This window comes from Periophthalmus magnuspinnatus, chromosome 13, assembly GCF_009829125.3.
Source record: "Periophthalmus magnuspinnatus isolate fPerMag1 chromosome 13, fPerMag1.2.pri, whole genome shotgun sequence".
Lineage (NCBI taxonomy): Eukaryota > Metazoa > Chordata > Actinopteri > Gobiiformes > Gobiidae > Periophthalmus > Periophthalmus magnuspinnatus.
The window spans coordinates 8,303,307-8,327,669 of record NC_047138.1 but is presented as its reverse complement, the minus strand read 5'-3'; the positions used below and the strand labels follow the sequence as shown (position 1 = coordinate 8,327,669).

General features: G+C 39.7%; 1 protein-coding gene across 1 annotated transcript; it reads right to left on the bottom strand.

Annotated features, from left to right (window-relative positions):
- Window positions 1–1,012: 1,012 nt before the first annotated feature.
- Window positions 1,013–7,988, bottom strand: LOC117380446 (probable G-protein coupled receptor 149). The gene is made up of 5 exons (XM_033977253.1): window positions 7,032–7,988; window positions 6,468–6,648; window positions 5,452–5,906; window positions 1,785–1,928; window positions 1,013–1,519 (listed from the first exon to the last, which is right to left on the bottom strand). The coding sequence occupies exons 1-5, from the start codon at window positions 7,986–7,988 to the stop codon at window positions 1,013–1,015; spliced, it is 2,244 nt and encodes a 747-aa protein (XP_033833144.1).
- Between the last annotated feature and the right edge of the window lie 16,375 nt (window positions 7,989–24,363).

The following is a 24,363-nucleotide window of genomic DNA, read 5'->3' as shown; positions in this document are numbered from 1 at the left end:
TGTTTTCATTTAAGCATGAAGCATTTTCAAAATAGCTGGCACGCTCTCCTATGCACTTAGCAGCATTATCATCAGTCCTGATAGGGACCTGTCTGTTATTTTAAAGCAGCCACATTACATTTGTAACAAGTGAACACAGCAGGAGGAAGAGACATAATACTGTCATTTAAAAGAAGTAAACAGCACAGTCTAACAAACGGGACATAATTATTCAGTGCACTTACAGCCAGTGCACCTCTACTTTAGGGAGTAAAAGGCATTGCGCACAACAAGCACAAACACACACCCGGGATGAGTCAGATGCACAGGTCAGCTGACCCCTCCTTCTCCTTCTGAGTCACTGATGACGTCGGCATGATCTTCTATCATATCAGACATGTGACCACCTCAGCCCCTCCTCTACCCCCTCTATCTATTATACATTGACAGACAAGCACAAGTCTAGTCAGAATACAAATGCTTCACTTTAATACTATTCCTCCATACTACTCTTTATTCCTTTTGAGTCTTTAGTTATTTTTAACACAAATCACAGTAATTTGTGTTTATGTATTCTCTATGAAAGGCTAGATTTTCTCAAACAAAATTTTCAAATAAATCGGCAAATATTCAGTAATGATTTTTTCTCATAATCTCCATAATATTTGTGATTTTTTTGCAGCAATTTTTTTTTACATATCTAACTCATCAATTTATGAAGGCCACAGAACTAAAATTAGAAATTTGCTGTTGATTTGAAGTCAGACTATTTCAAACGTTTGCAAACTATTCCTGGATTCTCTCACTAGGACTGATTTACATCACATTAAAACACTCTAATCCCTCAATAATAATAATAAATTTACTTTCTAATCTCCAATTAAGAAGCTCTATCTAATCTCAGACTATTATTCTGGGAAGAAAAGTGTAGGAACAACAAATGTAACAGTCTTAACTTAGGAAACAGCTTATACAATTCTATTAAGATTGGAATGTAGCTTGATTTTTTTTTTTTTTTTTTATCTCCCGTACATCACTGGTCTTCTTCCCCAGTCTGTCTTCTATAGGCCTCGTTCAGCAGCTGTATCTCTTCATGATAGCCTGTATTCTCTTGTATTTGGCGCCTGCTGTTCTGCCGATGTGCCTCCACAGTGTCTGGTATGGTGATGTTGATGCTCTCCGCCTCTGTATTCACGGCGCTGGGGATGAGCAATGAATAGGACGCCGTTTCTCCCAGGTCACATGACACAAAGCGGTTTTCTCTCCTTGAATAACGCAGTGAAGGAGAGCGGGCATGCGTGGAGGACTGGCTGATGTTGGAGATGATGGAGACACTGTCCAAAGCTTCTTCATTGTCACAGATCTCCAAGACTTCCAGATGGATCTTCACATTGGTGTCGCCCACTCCAGCCCCAATGCCCATGCCGATGTCCAGAGCCATACCGACGTTGCTCACATTCACGTCTGCCGCTTGTCCACCTGAAGATGGGTCATCTGCGCTTGGCTCATGGCCTACTGACTTGGAACGGTAAACTTCAACCTACAAAGTCAAAGAATAAAAGTATTTATACCAACATACATAAATAAGCACCGTAACAATGTCACTAGTTATATCCCAATATATCAAAATGCACCATTTTTGTGCAGCAGCATGTTATTTAGCATAGGGAAATATACCCATAGCTCATATTTACTGTATAGTATAAAAAATACTATTATTATTCAAAAGATTGTCATCAATCTTTGTGAATGATCTATAGTGCCACATTTGGGGAGGTTTCAGAGAATAAAAGTGCATCTGGTACCTTCTTGCCGTTGTTGGGGGAGATTCTGAGCCCATCGCTGCTGACTTCATACGTGGACAGTGAGAGGGTTTTTCCTGTGGGGGCCTGTAGAGAGACTGTGCCTTGAAATGCACACAGGGGTATTGAGAGGCCACCTGACGACCGCTGTGTGAAGAACAACAGAAAATGTCATCATACATATGATTTATATCCCCATTCAGCATTTCTCTTTGCACAATACAAGAGGTGTTCTTTTTGCTTTATTGAGCAATAACAGCATGATCTCACTATCTGTTGATAAATCACCAGATTTACATCAGAGCTAATTAAATTATGAACATGATGCATTCTGGGTAATGATGCCAGTAGCAGGAAATGCCTCCTGTGGTGACCCAGCAGGAGCAGTGCGGAGATCCTCATTATTTCCTTTAAATTATTTATCTTACTGCAATCTAATGATATAATGGTGAACATGACATGCTATTAGTACACACAAAAACAATGTCAATCTCAAGGCTATACCAGCTGTGACTGTGTGAATGGAGACACAAAGGCGGGCACAAAGTCAAGATAATCACATGCTGCTCATGAGCAATCAGTGCAGGGGGTGCTGGTGGATTACTGTGTCCTTGCACATATATAAGCTGCATATTTTCTGTAAAGCCCCAGATCATGTGGAACATTTGTTCCCATCAATGTTTGACATTTTCAAAGCAGAAAAATGCACATTTTACTATGTGACATGGCTCCTGGTCACTGTTTAGGTAATGACGATCATTTGTTTCATGGTAGTCAAATTATTTCATCGTGAGATACCCATTTCTTCAATGAAAACAGAATGTCCCGTTCAGGGTGCCAGTTCGCTTTACTGTAACATACGACTAGTGCCTTGCTCCTCGAGGGCTTGTATTTATTTTGCATTTTTGTTCTTGTACTTTTTCTTATGAACAAGCTTTTATACCTATAATCTATGCAGAGTATAAATAATATCATTTTATTCATGTTTATTCTGATTCCCCCATGAAGACAGCGCTGTTCTATCCTGAGGTCTGCTGACAGTGAAGTCAAAGACAGGGTAAAGATGTCTTTAAGCTCTAATTTCAGCTATCCCTGCGGACACTGAAGGCCAGAAGGCCTGACAGTGAGCAGGGGGTGCTGGGTAATGACATCTAGCTCACTAACAAGGAACAAAACACAGTAAAGGAAAAGAGAATATTTCAGCTTGGCTTTCATCTGTGGCTCTGTGGGCACTATGCTGCGTCTCATTAATTGACTAACTGTTGGAGCTAGAAGTCAGTGTTTTAACTGATGAGGAAATTTTTCTCATGGAATAAAAATTACTTTTCTTCATAATTAAAACTGGATAAAAGGACTAATGTAAAACTATGATGAAATTGCTTTTTTGTCTAATTATTTGAACTAAAATGCTATGATTTGAAAATTTTAAATGGATCACAGGTCAGGGTGCATGAATTTGATGATTGTGGTAGAGGACTACAGCCTGGCCGTGGTTATTTTATTGTTTTGCTATTCATGCCACTTGAATAAAGGTAAGTAATTTTGTATTGTGTACAAAATAGAGCAAAAGACGTTTAATACTTTAGATGAATGTGATCATTTGATCTTAATATACATCTCTTTGGTCTCAAAATATCGTGCTACTGTTCTGCAGTTTGTGTGTAATTTAACTGTTAAATGAAAGAACTAGGCCAACTCAACAGTGCAGAGCCAACTTATATGATTCAAACCAAGTACCAAAGGCATGCTCTAGTCTAGATGCTCTATTTCTCTCCTCTGGGTGATATCCAAACCAAAACATTTGATACTTATGAGTGGAGCAGACATAGGCAGGATATACATACTGAATACTTCCAATAAAAGCACACAGAATAAATACTGTGCTTCATAATATCCTGGATTGAACCGCTGTCTACCAAAAGTTCATAGAGTTGTCTTTGAGAACAAATGCCCGAGGCTGCATCTGTGCCGCTGAAGCAGGGTTGTTTGAAAATCATCATGTATTAATGATGAAGCCTCACCTTACTGTGTTTTCCTGCACAGATGTAAGATGTTGGAAATGTATAGATTTAGGAAAATGAGCATTGACGATATAATGATGCTTTACTCTGTGTGCGAGAGACTGATTTGTGCGACAGATAACAGATGATTTCTTCATGTTGACACCTGTTAGTGGGTGGAATATATTACGCAGCAAATAAACATTTTCTCTCCAAATTGAAGGAAAATGGGCAGGTGCATGAGATTGAGCCGCTATGACAAAGGACAATTTGTGATGATTAAACAGCTGGGTCGGAGTATCTCCAAAAGTGCAGCTCTTGGACCGATCTCAATAGCCAAGATAAAAGAAAAGTCCAAGAACAGGAGAGCGATGATGCATGTGGAGCTCAGGCTTGTTCAATTAATCTGGTTATATACTCTGTTTGCCAAAGTTATGAATTGAGAGAATAGAGCTTGTACAAAGCAAGTGGTCAAACACATCAAATGAAGCCACTGAAGGCTCACCAATCTTACATAACATCATGTGTACATTACCAGACTTATTATGATAAATTTACTTCTTCTCATAAAGTTGTGACTTAACCAGAGCATTTCTTTAATTCCATGAAATAATCCCATGTGGTCTGGTAAAACTACAAAGCCAAATGTGCAAGACAGAGAGATTTTTTCATTTCACTTCATTCCAACCTCACCAGCCAGCAAATTCAGCTGGAGTATTTTGATTTTGGTAACCTTCAGTTAGCTAACCTTAAATAGAAACATCGTTATTCAAATGGAATAAATGCAGCGCAGTCTGTGTTGTTTGCTGTGGTCTGTACGATGATGAGCAGCCACAGTTGAGGAGGCTTTGACAGACAATGTGACACCCTGATAGTCTCACCTTCAATGAGTCTATTAGTCAGAGTCTAGATTCACAGGAGAAACCCACAAGGCCACTGCAGTGAGAGATGCCTGTGTTATGGTCTCTACCTCAATATAAAGAGGCATCCTACAACTATAGTGTAGGAGAGTGTCGGGCTTTTGATTTGCTATGTTTGGTCACGATCAAAATTGCAATATGGAGGCAGATCATACAAACATGGGCTGAACAACACCTCACTAATATATATTTACTTTAGTCCAGAATTATGGACTAGGAGAATTGTATCTAAATACTCCCTTGGGATGATTAATTCCATTTTTACGTTATGAAGTACACCACTTAATTGAAATCTACACTTTATGATGCATATTTTCACTGCATTGTGTCGCAGTAAAGATAGTATGGATTGAAATAATAAAGTAAACAATTTTATGTAATCGCCTTATGCCTTATTTATTCACCAGCTCACCTGTTGATCATTAAAATGTGTAACTAATAATGTAGTAAGATGGATGAGTCCCTCTGTTATTAGGAGAAATATACTGCCCTTGTAATAGCAGTAGACAAAAAAGAAAACAAGGAATATATGTCAAAACCTCACTCTTTTCAACATATTTCTGGTAACATTCTTCCAAATATAGTGCAGTTCTAAATCACACCTTAATGATCACATGCTAGAATAATTTAAATCGTACAAATTGCTGCAGCGTGAAAATCAATCTCTGGCAGCCCCAAAGAGACAAGTACAAATGACTTAATTAGCAGTCTAAACATAAGGATAATGGAGTGGCCTTGCTCTATATTTACCTGTCTGGGAGTCCGCTCTGACTTGCTCCGGCACCACTCCCAATCTGTCAACTCAATTTTGCGACACTCTTCATGAGACAGCCTTCTCTCTGGTCCCTCGAAGACCGACGAGGTATCTGTGAAGCCGAGCTGCTGAGGGGGAACACAGCGGAACTCATTGTCATCCTGGTGCTCTTCATGAGGGAGGTTAGAACATTCAGCACCACCAGACTCAGCCTCCAACAACAGATCTGCATGAGAGGAGCTGTCCAGAACGTGGGGGGTGCTGAAATCAAAACAAGGCCCTGATCTCTGCAGGGTGGAGAGGCCGGGGTTGGATAAATCACAGTTGAAGAGGCTGTGGTACGGGAGCTTCTGGCTGGAAGGACTTGGAGGAGACAGAGCAGCATGGGACAGCTTATAAATGCCGTAGCCTTGTTGGAAAGACAGGTTGAACTCGAGTCCTCTTTTCAGCACTGCAACATAAAATAGGTTATGGTTAAGGTATAGTTTATTGTCCCTATAAAATGTGCTCTCTTCAGCAAGATGATTTTATCTGTTTTGCATGTTTTGGGAACAGGAAAAAGGAAAGTGAAGTGAATTTACATTTTAATGGTTTAGTGAGTGTTATAGTTAGATGGTGGCAAAGTAGTTTTAATCAAAGACTGGGCATGCCAATCCAGTGTAGTCAGGGTATCAAATTGCTGTGGGTAATTAGTATTCCACCCAGCCGCCCTCTATCCCAGAGCCTAATTGATTGCCATAATTATCATAATGCAATTGTTGCGTAGTGAAAAACCCCTCAAAATCAATTTAAAATATTGCTCTATATAAACCACCGTTTTGACCTCTGCACTGTTCTACTGGTTTTTATTTAGGCACTTTCAATATCTATTCTCATACATGCAGCACAAGCCAACAAGTTCCCCCGAGCTTTGCCCCTTGATCCATGTTCTATCCCATTTCTTTCAGTGCTAATTGCTGGTACACATTAAATACATTTTGCAGCACAGTTCTTATGTACAATGTGTGCATACCTGAGTGTTGGTGTGCTGGGTCTCTTTTACAGTTGATAAAGCAGCCACAGGGCATGTGTATCCAGCGCTCGGATAGAACAAACAGGGGGGTCATGGCTGGGGCCAGCAGAGTCAGGAAGAAGCTCAGAGTTTCCAGAGATGAGCTGCGGGCATTCACTGCATGTCTCACCAGAACCAGGGTCTAGCACAGAGACAGAGGAAACAAGCAGCAGGATGTTAAACTTCATTTACTATTCATTTTGAGCAGAATATTCACTAATATTTTACATATAAAGTCCGATACTTATGGTTTGTTGTCTTGTAAGCAGATCGTATTTATTTATATGGCCTATGGCACTGACTTAAAATTGTCTTGGCATCATGACATTCCTACACCCTTTACATTGCTTGAGTAGTTTTGTAACAGCGCTGGTTCAATCACTCCATGTTATGAGTTAGATTTTCATTTCACAATGAAATGTGTTGAAAGCCCAACTGCATATGCAGTGATGGCTCAGGTTTCAAATACAATAGATAATTATAATTATCAATACAGAGTTATTTCAAAACCCCTCATTTGCTCACCATTATGGGCATCCACAGAATGACTCTAAGCATTGCCAGGACCATGGAGAAGCGCTTCTGAGCGAACACCACAGGCGTATCACCCACACCTGCTGTCCTCTGTCCGGCCGCACACACCGGAGAGAGGCCGCTGTCCTTTCTGTCCCGCAGCTTTGAACCCACGGTCCCACAGGAGCTGGGACTCAACTCGTTGTAAGTGCCCAAACTTTGATTGGGGCTGTCAAGACAGAAGTGCGTGGACGCTGTTATGCCCTCGGCCACGTCGAGGTAAGTGGGGTAGAGCAGAGCTCTCTGGGGCTCCCTGGAGCACAGCAGCTGGTAGGTGAGAGGGATAAAGAAAATAAGCAGCCCACAGAAACACATGGAGTACAGGGAGACGAGGAGCAAGATGTACAAGCTGTCTATCTCTGGGAAACATCCTAGAGACGCAGGGGCGAAACTTCCCCAGCCGCAAAGGGGTAACACGCTCACGGTCAAGCTGACAGCCCACACTCCGGCTATTGCCCAAGCCACTCGGAGGGGCTGGCGGGCTGAATGGAGCACCCCGAACCTCTTAGTCACATAGAAGGTGTAGGCAGCGATGAGAAAGGCTTTCATGTTGCTCGAGACACCCTGGAACACGTACAAAAGTCCAGACAAAGTGCACAGCCCCCCGGAGCCCTCGTCCCTCTGCCACTGCAGGAGCATGAAGAGGGACAGGGGCACCACGCTGAGCAGATCGTCCACAGACATAGAAGCCACGATGAGGCACAGAGAGGTCTTCCTTCGCATACGAGTCAGAGACAGTAGTGAAAACACGCCGCCAGCGAACGTGGCAACCGCGATGGTTACGCACAAGCCTAGAAGCAGCAGCCGCATCTGCCCCTCCACAGATGGACGCGTTTGCTTGTACGCGGTGGCTGTAGAGGAGTCGCTCTCGTTGGGTGCCAGAGAGCTGAGGGGGTGCGTCGCAGACATAGTCACTAATCAACTTTTGTTACCCAAACACTCTTATTCAAAGTAAGTAAAGTTTATGTCCTCAGATTGCGTTCAGATGGACGCAGGGTAAAATCCACTTCCCCGGTGAATGCGCACGTCCAGAACATCCTTACTCCACGGAGCTTCAGAGCAAGGTCCTGCCCATACAGTCTATGGTCCTGTCACACACTTCTACTCAACCCGCGCAACAAGGACACACTCCGCTATCAGCATCAGCTTTACGCGCTGGCGTCATCGGCGTTTTTCTCCTTATGTCAGACTCGTTTGGGTTGGGCTAGCGTTTTACTACATGTGTCTAACTGCCACAGCACAAGCTCCTCTTTTCTTCTTTTTGAGGTTGCATATTAATAAACAATGTCATGGATAAAAATGAAGATTCCGGTGATGAATGGATGACATCATTAACCTACTCCATACGAGACCTGAATCACTTTGTTCTTTGTGAGTCTTTAGGATAAGACTTTCTGGACGGCTTCACACTGTTTCCCCATAGCACTGCATATCAGTATTGAAATGGCCTTGTCTTGTCTTATCCTCCCTGGAGCTGTTCAAGGATGTTCAGCGCCCAAACAATAATCTGTGGTTGTTACATGGCTTATGCAGTTAGTCATCTTATAACATAAAAGAGCTCATCATACTTGGAATTTCACACTTATTTCTTATCAGATAGTCTACAATTTACGTTTTAGAGTTCTTAAAGATTAGACATCATGATGCATAGAAATGTCATGATCTTTCAGCTCAATTTGAGTTTAGGCTTGAATCTCTATGGAGCCACAGACACGCACTGGTCAGGCACACCAGAGGACAAAGTACTACTAACAAGGTTACCCCCCCACCCCACACCCACACTCACACACACACATTGAGCAGCTGAGATCAGCGCCACATCAAGGTGACCCAGTTTGTGCATTCCACATGCAATACTGTGTCCCTAATGCTGGGTTTTAAAAAGTAAAAGGTGACAGTGTGGGCTGGAGATTTTTTTACACAGAGAGAGAGAGAGAGAGAGAGAGAGAGAGAGAGAGAGAGAGAGAGAGAGAGAGAGAGAGAGAGAGAGAGAGAGAGAGAGAGAAAGTAAGCTAACTACTCTGCCACTTGCTTCTCTTGAAGGAAAAATAATTTCTTGGTTTGGAATGTTCCACAGTATGGCATTATTAAGCTGCTTTGTATTTACAATCACATACGTTCTTAGTGTGCATGGGCTCATCTCTCCACAGATTCGACCTATAACTCACCTGCGTGCGTGTCCATAGAGATAGGCATGTCTAATGCAATAGCAACTGTGGAAGATTCCAGGAGGACCAATAACATCTCCACACTGTAGCAGACATTCAACATATGAAAGTTGCATAGTGCACCTTTAAAAAGAGCTATGTCCAGATTTTTTCATGCTGTCAAAATATGTCTCATTATCTGCTAACGGATAATCAACAACATACATTAGAGAATATATGAGCTACTATATTTAAAAGGGAAAGACTGAGAAACTATTTAATATGGGTTTTGGAGCCAGTTACACATTTAACTTTTTAACTCTGCAAAGATTGAATAAAAGTCACCATATTACTGAATACATCAAAGCAAAAGAAGGAAAAGCTGTGCTATTTTTTTCTCTCTTACAAGACGTCAGTCAATCAGTATAATCAATAAACAAACAGTAACTATGGGAACACCAGATGTGCACTGACTGATCACATCCAAGTCTGTCAATAATTTAGCATGAATTTACATCAGTAATTTCTCCTAGAGAGAATTTATTTCTCAAAAGCAATAACATGACAAGGTACTCCTCAATAAAAATAAAATAAAATAAATCCAGAGTTGTAGTGTTAAGGAGCTGAATGACAAAGTAAATGCAGCACAGCCTGTTCCAGAGCCCAGACTATAAACTGAAGACTCTGTCTGAATACAGAAACACACATTGTACACATGAAGTGAAGCACTGGCTTTCAGATCACCCGTGAGATTAAATACAGGAAAGATGAATGAATGAATGAATAAATAAATACATAAATAAAAAGAATGTCAAAAGACCTGATGTCTTTCATAAACTCCTAAGCCGGAATAAACGTGATAGTGAATTGTGATCCTGTATTAGACATAAAGAATGAAACTGTTGTTTGTTTAACTATTTGTGTCCAGCTAAATGACCATGGCTCTGGTGATGGGCGATCATTCTAAGAGGAAGGTTGGGTGTTTTCATCCCGATGACTGCAGTTCTTATTCCCCTGTCTCAGAATGACTCTGCTCCAAGCAAAACAGCTCCAGCCAGATTTGACCACACTACACAAAATCTAGCAATGACAAAGACCAGGACACTCAGTTACATGTTGGAAGACAGTATTATATTAGTTTCACAACAAACTGTGACTGTAATTTCCTCATTGTGGGACAAGTAAAGGCTTATCTTATTTTATCTTATCTTTTATCTTAAGCAAAATTCATTCTAAGTTATTGCTGCATGTTAAAACCATGAGTGAAGAGACTGATGACAGTATGCCAAAAAAATGGGTCTCAATACACCTCCATTCTGGGGTAGATGAAACTACAGTCCAGGCAGACGGCTGTTACAGAAAACCTACTACTATTGAGATGGATTGGACTAAGAGCTATATCCTTCCTTGGGGCCCCTGGCGATCAGATTGGTCAAAGTTCTCTGCTTTGCCAAATGGATTGCTATGCCCCTTGCTATACTACAGATTAGCAGCCATGGCTCTTTCACTCAGCCCCAGGGCAACTATAGCTGCAGAACAGTAATAATAATAATGATTATATATATATATATATATATATATATATATATATATATATATATATATATATATATATATATATATATATATATATATATATATATATATATATATATATATATATATATATATATATATATATATATATATATATATATATATATATATATATATATATATATATATATATATATATATATATATATATATATATATATATATATATATATATATATATATATATATATATATCCTCATCTTCTATGCAGTTATTTTGGGGATAAGCAAACAGCCAGTGTACATTTGACACTTGTGCAAAGTTGTACACATACTGACCTCTTGCTGTGCTGAATAAATCCACTGCTTTTAAAAATATTTCATATTTGTGGGTTCAAGAACATACAGACATGCGCAGACTCAGCCTAAGTTTGCCATTATCCCAGGTCACATCAAAAATGAATGAAGCAGCACTTGACACAAAGGCACACAGACAACAGCTGAGTGGAGCCAGTGTTTGTGTGTAAGATGGGAGTGAAAATGAATTAGGAGAAATAAATTGGTATGGCGTGACATGAATTTAGAACATCTAGACTCTCTGAGCATGTACGCTATCTCTGCAGCTTATAAAAGAGGCCAATATCTCATGCTAGTTCATTCATTCATCTTCAGTAGCTTATTTGCAGAGAATTGACGCTTTTGGAATTAGTGCCCAAGGCACGCTATGAGTAAGTTGTTGATAATGGGAGCCTTCTATTTTAGGCACCAGATTTCAAGTAGAGACTCATAAAGGTGACGCTTTTGTTTAAGAAATATACTGTATTGTCTGCGTACAGGGAAATTTGTCCTCTGCATTTGACCCATCTTTCACCTGTCGAGAGGAGTGGGTGACCGGCGTGCAGCACCCAGGGACCCATCTCCAGATCTTGAGATATGGTGTGCCACCTGGATGAAGGATCGGCCTTTTGAGCATGTTTTAGGTCAGTGGCAAATAACAGAGTAACCAGAGAAAACTGAAGACATAATTTAAAAAAGCTTTTTGATATTGTGTTATTCTGAGGCAGGCTGCTCTCCTAAAGTCCAGTCAGTCCAAAATTCACAACAGTGGTTGTCATGGAAACACTGATGGATTTATGAACATAAGCAGGCACCTTTACTCATCTGTGTTCAGCACATCTGTTTAACACTAAAGTGTTTTAGCTCTTCGTCAGGTGAGTGTATTTGTTTTATTTTATAGCTGTAGAGGTATTTTTGTTTTGTTTTGTTTTATCAACATTTTATTGACAAAACTAAAATAAAATTTTAAAAAATGTAGGTGGGTGGAGAATTTTTGACATCAATTTACAAAATGAACAATAAATCTGGTGGGTGAAATTTCTTGCCCCAGGACACACTGGGGCACACTGATTTTCACATTTGTGCACAAGCACTTTAACCACAGAGCAATCTCCCACCAAAGTCCCGACCAGGCCCATCCCTGTGACTTCTGTGCTCAAGCATTCTCAATCTGTCATATAGACAGTAACAGTTGTGTTTGTTCTTACTAATTTCCTTCAAACAGTTGCACTATTGTATTTTCATTTTCCATCAACTCCTATATATTACCTTTAAGTGAAAAACTGAAAAGCAAACAAGACTAGTCTTGCTCATTATAAAATAATTAATAAATACTCATGAACCTGATGAAATATGATGATGATAATAATAATAATAATAATAATAATAATAATAATAATAATAATAATAATAATAATAATAATAATAATAATAATAATAATAATAATAATAATAATAATAATAATAATAATAATAATAATAATAATAATAATAATAATAATACATGATAACCTTTAGTGCAAATAACGTGACACTTTTCATCCACCAGAGGGTAACATTGCTCCATGAAATCGTTTAGCCAGAGAGGTCGTTGATTTTGATTCAAGTTGATCACTACACCAGAGAAACGTCACTACCTTAAACCATGCTAAGGGCCAACCATAAAATGCATAATATTAAGTGTGACATAATCTCTGTGCAAACCTGCTCCATGCTCGGTCAGATTGGCCTAGAACCGTGAGCCTTTTCTAATCAGCATAATGAATTCTTCTCTGCTGCCTCTCTGTCTTCTTGGGATCAATTATCTGTAGAAAAAAACTGCAGAGGAAGTGGAACAAGCATTAATATACATCCTCTGAATGCACGGCACGGCATTGGCCACCTGTGTGTCTTCTCAAATTAATGAAATATGACAGATTATGTGAATGAATGAACTGGAGAAACTAAGGAGGAATATAACAAAGCAATCAGTTAGAGCAAGGGTTCAGCACATGTACAGCACGTGCCACTCCTGCTTTTCTCTCTTCTCATCCAATAATTAGCAGAACAGACATTTTCATTAAGGGCCTATTCATATTTTATGCACTTACTTCACAGAAAAAAAAATAATTAAAAAATCATGGGCTGGATTGGAATTTCAGATTAATTTATCGTCAAAATCATATCCAATTAAAAATGTGTTTTTCTTTTTTTGTGTATATTTTATTTCATTTGAGTCTTCTGTCTTCAAAACACTTTTTGAACATTTGGAAAATTTACTGATGTTCATTCATGACCATCACAGTGCTTCTTACACTGTCATGTACTGGAAAAAATAAAATAAAAAAAATAAATCCACCTTCTACATGTACATATTTCTGCAGCATCTTCAGTGATGCAGATGTGTACACTCCATTGCTGTGGTAAAGAAGCTCTCAGTTTCATAGCTTTAGCTGATGACCAAAAGGAATATTGAAAATACAAGCATTTAAAATTAGTTTTCCTCATATTTGATAACCCAGCACTCGCTTAAAGACTTAAAGAAGAGTGAGGAGTTTGATCAGAAGGGAGAAGCTCAGAGTAGAGTCACTGCTCCTTGAGGAGCCAGCTGAAATGGCACGAGTTCTTGGGAGTTCTGGGAGTCCTTGCTTAGACCCCTGCCCCCATGGCCCAGCTCCAGATAAAGGGCATCAACAAGTATGGATGATTTTATTTCTTGCCTTTCTCAATCTTTTTTTCAATGTTCTGAAGTGGAAAAAGGAGTACAGTGGTGACAGATGAACAAGTTGATTAGAACACATTTACACTTTTCTCTACAGCGTCTTTTATATGTGTATATATTAGTATAACACATAACACATTTATAAGCTGTCTAATAACTTTACCAATGACCTACCACCATATCACCTGGTGGTGGATAATATGTAATACTGTGATAATGGGAAAACTCAAAGAAGTTGGCAGACACTGACAGTCCCTCAATTTTTCTTATTTTACTGACAGGAAAAACTCTGGTGCTAACTAGGGACACGCACTGATAGAATGGGGTTTCTGAGATTTTACTTTGATGCATTTGTATTTACAAAACCACCATTCCAATTAGCAAACAGATCAAAATGTTTTTATACACTTTTTCATTCTTTTTCTTTCTTTTTTTGCAAGCTTCATTTTTTTTTCATCTTCTTCTCTCTGGCAGCACTGCAAACGTCAAACTTTGGAAAATGTTGAACTATCAATTTCTTCACAAAACATCACCACCTGCCATGAGCCTCTTGTTCGTCCTGCTGCATGTGTCAGAAATGGGTTGACCGGCTTCAAATCCTGGCTGCTGTGTTTTATTTGACTAAAAATAACAATAGTGTTTCACCGCCTGGGGTTTAGGCCTGTGTGTTGTTTTCAGAGCACAACATTAGAGGGCAGTGCCTTTATTGGCTGGAGTGCTGTAAAGTGTGTTTGATACAGTAGGTGGGGGCGCTGCTGCTCAATGCTTTTTGGTGACAGATGCTCAAAGTAGAAAAGCATACATCATAGACATTTGGTGCACATGGCAGATGCTTGTAACAGTATTTCCTGTGGCAGATTGGAGGACAGCAGAGCTGAAGGAATGTGAGAGCTGGCAAGTCAAGTCAGTGTGTGAAAGCAAATATTGTCCAAGTTGTTAAAGGTGCAAAAGGGAATATTTAATACCTCTGCAGAGCATACAGAAAAACATATTCAGAAAAATACATGGCATCATAAATTGAATTGATTATTTAAATAGTAGTAGATTAGTTAAATGGTTTGCATTCATTCATGAAGTGTATTACTTACATCCATTCATAATGTGTATTACTCAGTGAAATGACAGAATGCAGAACAGTCCAACGCTCCATCTCACTATATCATCTGTATTGTATTACCATATTTTGTCCAAACAAGGCATCCTCCTCATAATAATGTGGAGAATAAAAGTAAGATGTTTGTGTTTTGAATAGGATTATACTTGTAGAAGCAGTCATAAAAAATAAAAAAAACAATTGATGCTCTAATTGGCTGTTTATGAAAAAGAAAATAGTTCTTCATTATATTTAGCCAGTGTAACTGATATATACCGACTCTTACATTTGTCTGTAGACATTTCTATGCAGATTTCCCTCATTGTACAAGTCCCTCAGGCTGTTAGTTTAACACATTACATTTGTGCCAGCACCTAATTTACACAAAGGTTTATTGTATAGAATTTTCAGTTCAAATTACATTTAAATTGTCACATAGCTGAGACAATAAATAAAAAATTTGAAGAACAATATTGTACCATAGACTAACGGTCTTCGGGATCCTGCCTTAATTAGTGTTTGCTTAGCGTCAAATCCATCTGCTGATTTAAGGATTACAATTTATCCCACAACATCTGCACTGTTCTGAAGACAAGAGAGTGTTCTTTATCCACGCAGAATTATGGGCCCATGCAAGACAAACCATGCATATAGTGTGTTTGCACTATGTTATTTACATTCACTATGTTTTGGTTACAGATGCATTTTGTACTGGAAACAAGAGTTTTCAGACAAACTGATAATTAGGCAGGAAAGCACGTTAAAAAAGTAGGGTGATTTATTTAGCAAACCTACTACTGTGTTTGTTAAAACATGTATTTTGATGGATTTAAATGCATTTTTACATCTTCTCTGTTAACGTAATGACTCAGAATGGGTTTGGCAGTGCACAGACTCTTAATTATTACCTTCATAAAGTGTACTTTTCTTAATCTACCACTTTTGGTGTTAAAATGAATGTCATTCACTCTAAATGTCATTTTAATGTGGCAATGTATCACATCTGAGATTGTAATATTGAAATAGTGTGGGTCTGAAAAAACCTTTACCTTTCCTTGTCAGTTCAGTTGTAACTTGTGCTTGAGCTTATTTAGACTATGTCTGCATAAGAAAATTAATACTGCATTGGATTTTGACATATAAGAATATTAGGGATACATGTCTTCCTAATACAAGTACACAAAATGGGCTATTTCTAATGTTGAGAAATCATAATGTTCCATAAAAGAAAAATATGTCCCATTAGTATGGTCCGATGAACTGCAGTAGGTAATACTCTCCGAGTACGTGTGCCGACACATAAGGACTTGCACTTTGACAACATTCTAGACTTGTAATAGTTCTCTAATGCAATGTTTGGAGTGTCCCGTGGGAAACGAAAGCTTATGTTTTTGTTGGCTTATGGGTAAGATCAGACTGACGTCAAACTACAAAATAGGTAGGTTCCCATGCATTGAGTTAACTGTTGTGGAATTTTAGCTAAAATCTTCTGACAGGCACACCAACAATCAATGGACAGGTGATTATGATCCCTTTTGAGTATAACAGAGGTGGATGTAGCGTGCCTTCAGGAGCTGGCACATTCACAGAGAGATTGAGTTCCTGGTACCACTCAGTCCTAGAACTGCACTCACAATAGCCTCCCCCAAAGCTGCAGAAAGGAGGTGCAAGATCAAAGGTAGTAATCACTTGAACTGCCTCACCTTGAGCTGTCCGCTTGAGAAAATTGCTCCACTGGTATTTGAGACACGCGTGTAATTGCAAAATCTGATTTAATTGTATAGAGGATTTAGGCTTGTATAAAAACAGTTCAAAATTGTGTTAAACATTTAATCATTAGCAAGGTCTCTGCTTGCTCATTATGTCTGACTTTGACCTCCAGCACCCAGCCGAGAGTCACACTGCGCTGATATTGAAGCTCCAAACATGTCTCATAGAGAAAAGTTGGTTAATAAATAATGAAAGTGCTGGCAGTCAGCTGATAGCCATGAAGAAAACAAAAAACAAGGTCTCACAATCGAAAAGCAGCATCTTAAACACACTATGATTAGATGCATCCACCCATGACTGCTGACATGGATTCCTTGTTTCAAACTATGCACTCAAGAAAAACGTGGCAAAAGGAAGATGGATATTTCATTCTCCACTGAAACAAATCAAATATTTACTAGATTTGGTGATGTGATGGTGAGGGAGATTTGGCAACCCATTGAGAAAAAAGTAACAGGAGCAGGAGGTAAAAACCAATACACCAATAGGCGAATAAAGAATGAACTTCAGTCTACTTGACAAAGAGTGTGCAAAAAATACGAAAAGTTGAATAGAACATCATTTGTCTTTTGCAGCCCACTGAGCCAAGCCCAGTGTGATAAAGGTAATTCCTAGTCAAAAGTAAGGCTTTTGAGACCCTGAGGGCGCCTCACTAGTGAAAAATGTATTGAGCAGTGAGTTGAGAAGTGTCAATCCAGAGAGCAGTGCGGCCTGGATACAGAAGGAGGTGAGAGGCCAGGGTGCAGCTGGAGAGCAGGACACATGGAGCAGCAGTGTGCATATGAAGAACATGAAGAACATGGAGCAACAGCATACCTATGAAGAACATGGAGCGACAGTGTGCATATGAAGAGCATGGAGCAACAGTGTGAAGAACATGGAGCAACAGTATGAAGAACATGGAGCAACAGTGTGAAGAACATGGAGCGACAGTGTGAAGAACATGGAGCGACAGTGTTGTTATGAAGAACATGGAGCGACAGTGTGCATATGAAGAACATGGAGTGACAGTGTGAAGAACATGGAGCGACAGTGTGAAGAACATGGAGCGACAGTGTGAAGAACATGGAGCGACAGTGTGCATATGAAGAACATGGAGCGACAGTGTTGTTATGAAGAACATGGAGCGACAGTGTGAAGAACATGGAGCAACAGTGTGAAGAACATGAAGCGACAGTGTGAAGAACATGGAGCAACAGTGTGAAGAACATGGAGCGACAGTGTGAAGAACATGGAGCGACAGTGTGCATATGAAGAACATGGAGCGACAGTGTGCATATGAAGAACATGGAGTGACAGTGTGAAGAACATGGAGCGACAGTGTGAAGAACATGGAGCGACAGTGTGCATATGAAGAACATGGAGCAACAGTGTGAAGAACATGGAGCAACAGTGTGAAGAACATGGAGAAACAGTGTGCATATGAAGAACATGGAGCAACAGTGTAAAGAACATGGAGCAACAGTGTGAAGAACATGGAGCGACAGTGTGCATATGAAGAACATGGAGCAACAATGTGAAGAACATGGAGCGACAGTGTGAAGAACACGGAACGACAGTGTACCTATGAAGAACATGGAGCAACAGTTTGAAGAACATGGAGCGACAGTGTACCTATGAAGAACATGGAGCGACAGTGTGCTTATGAAGAACGTGGAGCGACAATGTGAAGAACATGGAGCGACAGTTTGAAGAACATGGAGCGACAGTGTACCTATGAAGAACATGGAGCGACAGTGTGCTTATGAAGAACGTGGAGCGACAGTGTGAAGAACATGGAGCAACAGTGTGAAGAACATGGAGCGACAGTGTGAAGAACATGGAGCGACAGTGTGCATATGAAGAACATGGAGCAACAGTGTGAAGAACATGAAGCGACAGTGTGAAGAACATGGAGCAACAGTGTGAAGAACATGGAGCGACAGTGTGAAGAACATGGAGCGACAGTGTGCATATGAAGAACATGGAGCGACAGTGTGCATATGAAGAACATGGAGTGACAGTGTGAAGAACATGGAGCGACAGTATGAAGAACATGGAGCGACAGTGTGCATATGAAGAACATGGAGCAACAGTGTGAAGAACATGGAGCAACAGTGTGAAGAACATGGAGAAACAGTGTGCATATGAAGAACATGGAGCAACAGTGTGAAGAACATGGAGCAACAGTGTGAAGAACATGGAGCGACAGTGTGCATATGAAGAACATGGAGCAACAGTTTGAAGAACATGGAGCGACAGTGTACCTATGAAGAACATGGAGCGACAGTGTGCTTATGAAGAACGTGGAGCGACAGTGTGAAGAACATGGAGCAACAGTGTGAAGAACATGGAGCGACAGTGTGAAGAACATGGAGCGACAGTGTGCATATGAAGAACATGGAGCAACAGTGTGAAGAACATGGAGCAACAGTGTGAAGAACATGGAGCGACAGTGTGCATATGAAGAACATGGAGCAACAATGTGAAGAACATGGAGCGACAGTGTACCTATGAAGAACATGGAGCAACAGTGTGCATATGAAGAACGTGGAGCGACAATGTGAAGAACATGGAGCAACAGTGTGAAGAACATGGAGCGACAGTGTACCTATGAAGAACGTGGAGCGACAGTGTGCCTATGAAAACCATGGTGCGACGTCGTGCTTATGAAGAATATGAAGAACATTAAGCGACAGTGTGACTATTATATGTGTTCACATGATGTTCCACACAGCTGTAGAGGAGGTGGGACTGAAGTAGTTCAGCAGGATGTGATGGACGCTGAATACACAAGACAACAGACACATTCAAAAGTCAACCTACACCTCATGTATAAAACAATGAAACATCTCTACTACTGTTGTAATTCCTTGAACATTCACAGTGAATCCACTCAAAAACCGCCCACCAGTGTCTTTAAGTAGCAGATCCATCTCATTCTCACACTATATGTCAAGCGCTGTAACATCAATAGATTAAAATCAGATTGTGTTAACATTCTGACTGATTCCAGAGGGAATCAAATTGCACCATTATATTCATTGAACCAGGAAGAAGGAAAATTCAAATGGTGCTATGAGCCTGCAGACAAGTACATAGTCAGTCTGAAGCAGAGTCCATGACAGCGGGCGGCAAGCATAATGAAACAAAGCTGAATAAAGCCGAGCCCAATTTTCATGGAAATTTCAAAACTGATATGTAACGCTCCAATGAAGACGACAACGGGAGGATCGTGATGCGGGACACATTGTTTATTGGTGAAAGGAGGAAAAGGTGTGAGTCAGGAAGCTGCGGGGGTTCATTCAAACAATACAATGCCATGTTATTGGAGCCTGAGGATAAGGAGGAACAGAAAACAGGGACATAACAAGCAATCAGCCGCTTCATATGATCAGTGATTGAATCTGGTATTGGTTATTAGGTCAAAAATCAGGTCAAATCTAACCTTGGTTTGTCCCATCATGCAAATAGTACTCAACACAGACTATTGGTGGGTTTTGTTTTATGAAATTCTAAAAATGTCTTTATCAGTGCTACAGTAGACAACCCATCATGAGTAAATTTGAATATTACAAAGCATTATTAGCATTAGCATTATTTCTTTTTCTATTTATTGCATGTTACAGTTGCCATAGAAGCAAACTAACATGTACAAATATAGTGTCTTGTCTTGGCATAACAATAGTACGCAATGCTAATAGAAATATCAACCAAATAAGTGAATGAATGCATCCTTCTGTGTAAAGTGTAAATGTTAGAAATACCAGAGACAAATGTGTGTAATACAGCAGCAGGAGGGCAAATAGTAAAGTCTTACATAACAACTAAAATACTACCAATTGTAAATAAATTGTGTAGCAATTCCCTTTTGAGCCAATGAATGTCAAAATGCCGTTGGACACGCGGTGCAGTGGAAACATAAAGCAGTCCATGTAAGACTATGGGAATAGCTTTTATAGTCTGTGAAGCCTGTATACTGTATATCAGAGCTGTCAGTACCACGGAAGGCTCCAAGTGTGCTGTGTGCATAAACAGTGCATGGCTTTGCTTCAATATGAACGCAAGTCCCGTGAGTGCACTTGAGTCATGTTTATCACTATGATATTTCTGTGGATGTCAGCACAATCACAGAGGTGACTAAAGAGTGGAAGTGCCCTCATAATACTATGGGACTACAATGTACTTATAGTGGAGCTGTTTCCTTTTATTCGTGATACTCAAAAATGTTATGTTCAGTATAGTAGCTGTTACTAATGCAGTTTGGAAAAAGTGGAAAAGCAGAGGTGGAAAAAGTACTCAATTTTGTCAGTTAAGTAAAAGTAATGGAGCAAAAATGTACTAAAGTAAAAGTAATCACCTAGAAAAAACTCCTTAAGTAAATATATTAAATCTCCCTAAGCAAATATATTAACGTACCTGTGTAAAAGTGTACTTAAAGAGTAAAACAATTTTTTCAGCCTTTTAGATCTTATAAAGCTTCAGATGTGCTGATTTGTGTTGAATTTTGTTCAACAGAAACATTTGAATCAATAGTTTTTTTTGTGTGTGTTTTTTTCTGTCCATAACCTATTTGACATCTTTATTTATCAAAACATAAACCTGAGACATTTGACATTTCCAATAAAGATTATGAATTTAGATTATGTTAAAGGCCCTAAATTATGCAAAACTGACTCTTGAGAGCTCTGCGCCATGTCATAATTTTGTTGCCTCCTCAAAAAAACACACCTGGAGTTGTGTTTTGTTTCATTCACACATGTTTGAGTGACCATTTATTATTAGTCTGTCTACATCTACAAAGCTCAAAATGCTCTGTTCCACCTTTTGATGTCATGAAGTGGTAGTTTTCAAATTAAAAACTATCTTTTACCTATTTTTAGGTAGAGATTGACAATTCCAGGTCCATCCAAATGACTCTAGTGAGGGTGTATGGAGTGTTTTCTGTTTGAGAGAACTCAGCCTAAATATGCAGGGTTTGTGTGATAAACATGTGTGAATGAAACAAAATATGACTCCGAGTATGTTTTTGGTGAGGAAACAACATTATAACATAGATCAGAAAATAGTGTAATATGGGCCTTTAAATGCCGACAACAGCTAGATAATGATGCATTTTTAGGGGATAAGCAAAGAAGGAGAGCTCCACTACTTTCACCATGAAGCCCTGGTGCCTGTACTCGTCTGAGGATGACGCACACCTCTTCGATGAGGACTGCGACCTGGAGGGTCAGCTCTACTCCATCAGGGGACAATCAAGAGCCCAAGGAGACCTCAAACCCAGAGGAAAGAAGTCTGGTTGAGGCACTAACACTCCTGGATGAGAGCGCTCTGGTCAGGGTGGTCTGTGAAGAGTTGGAGTGAACGAGTGCCGAGCTTGCAGATCAGGTCCAAATAAGACCATCACTGAACCACAAGTTTAAGATTCAGGAGAGGATTGGCCAAGAGAAAGACTTGGAGATCCAAAACCTCACTGATGCCCTCCAAAAGAAGGACAAATAACTCAAGGACAAGATTTCACTAATTTCCATCATGAGAGCAGATGCCTCTACATCAAGACAATACAGGAGCTGGGGAGTGAAACAGGAGATTGACAACATAAAAAAAAGTCGCAGCAAAAATAAACGTGGCAGACTTGGAGTTGCAAAAAGTCACTGCTATGCTCCAAAAGACAGAGAAGGAGATGGATGCCCACATCAGTAAACATAAACACATCAGAAACCTGTACACCAGCACAGTACAGGAGAATGTGCAGCTGAAACAGGAGCTTCGCAACATCAAAAAAGGCACAGCAAAAACAAACATGGCAGGCTTGGAGTTGCAAAAAGTCACTGCTATGCTCCAAAAAACAGAAAAGGAGTTGTATACCCACATCAGTGCACATCAGAAACCTGTACACCAGCACAGTACAGGAGACTGCGCAGCTGAAACAGAAACTTTGCAACGTCAAAAACAATATAGCAAAAATGAACGTAACAGCTGGAGTTGAGCAAAGTCAAAGACAAGCTCCAAAAGACAGAGAAAGAGATGGATGACTTCACCAGAGTACAAAATTAGATACTGTTTTCACTGTGCACTCAGCGATAAAATAGAGCTTAAACAAGAACTGGACAGCTCCAAAAGGGCCATGGAAACAACAAGCAATACACTTAAAGAGCAGGGCACTGTAATCGCTGCACTGAAACACCAAGGCTGGACCGATCCAGAGGTCTGCAGCCATGAAGGGACAGTCCAGTGCACGGGCAGCAAAACCAGGGTCGACGAGCAGAGGTGGGACAACAAAACAATAAAACAAACATTAAAGAGGAGATGTCCAGAAAGGTGAACGAGCAATCTTCAAAGCTGCAGTCATCCGAGAAGGAGGTGTGCTTCCTTAAAAAGGGAGAAGAAGAAAAAGAAGAAGAGAAGAAGAAAAGCGAGGAACAAAGGGCACAGCAATCCGCTCAACTGAAAAGACGAGTGGAGGAGCAGAGCTAAGACACCTCCAAAACATTACCTTTTACCCTTGGCATTATGACCAAATAAAACTCACATAGTTTTAAATATACATTATTATTGTTTTATTGTTTTATAAGTCAAAACCTGATTTACCTGATATGCCAGCCATAAAACTAGTCACTATTACACAGGATATTGGAGAAGTGGATTGTATAGTGACTGTTGGAAATTACTTCATCATAACTATTTTACTTAGTAGTAGTAGTAATAGTAGTAGTACTGGCAAATATACTATGCAGAAAAATAAACCATGTTATACTTGCAGAGGCCTGGTATTAGAATGGTCACCAGGATAGAAGATAAGTACTTTAATTAAACCAGTCAGGTCATTTTAGACTTTTTCGTCTGCCAGATCACCAACTATTAAAAGGACGGACACAGAAGCCAAAACCTTATAAAAGCCACAAGACTTTTAAATGGGTCATCAATTCGGGAATGTCATTTTGTACCGGTGGTGGAAGAAGTACTCAATTTTAGTAAAGTAATTAAAGTAAGTAAAAGTACAGATACTGGAGCAAAAAAAGAAGACTCAAGTAAAAGTATCATATGGAAAAAGTATCATATGGAAAAATCTACTTGAGTAAAAGTATTAAAGTATCTGTTTAAAAGTGTACTTAAAGAGCAAAAAGGAAAAGCATTTGACTTTTTTAGACTTTCAGATCTTATAAAGGTTTGTGTTGAGTTTTGTACAACAGAAACAAGCGAATCAGTACACTTCACAGTACAAAACAAATATCCTTATTAATAAATGAATAGTTCAACCAACATACACCAAGGTCAAAACAATGCATTTATTCTTGCATAGTATTGTGCATTCATAAAATGTGCTATTTCGTGTCAGCACACATCTGAACAGTGGGTGCTCTGGGCTGGTGTGGACACAGACTTAGTTGTAAATAGCATCTTTTCTCTTTGACATGTCTCTTCCTCCTCCTCCATTGTTCTTTCTGTGTCACCTCTCGGCCAGCACACCCTGCAGCCTAAAAGCCCCTCTGTGAGTGACAGAGCCGAGGTTCTATGTACTTTACCCCTCAGTGTACAATATCTGTGTGCTATTGTGTGTCACAAGTGTGATGACAGCTCCTGATAGAACTCATCATGCCCTTAGTGCAACCAAAACCTCCATAGGTTCTTAGGAGACAAAACACCATCACACACTTTTGGATATGGTCAGATGTGATTAATGCTGTGCAGGACAGAAAACAGTTGGCATGTTATGGTATT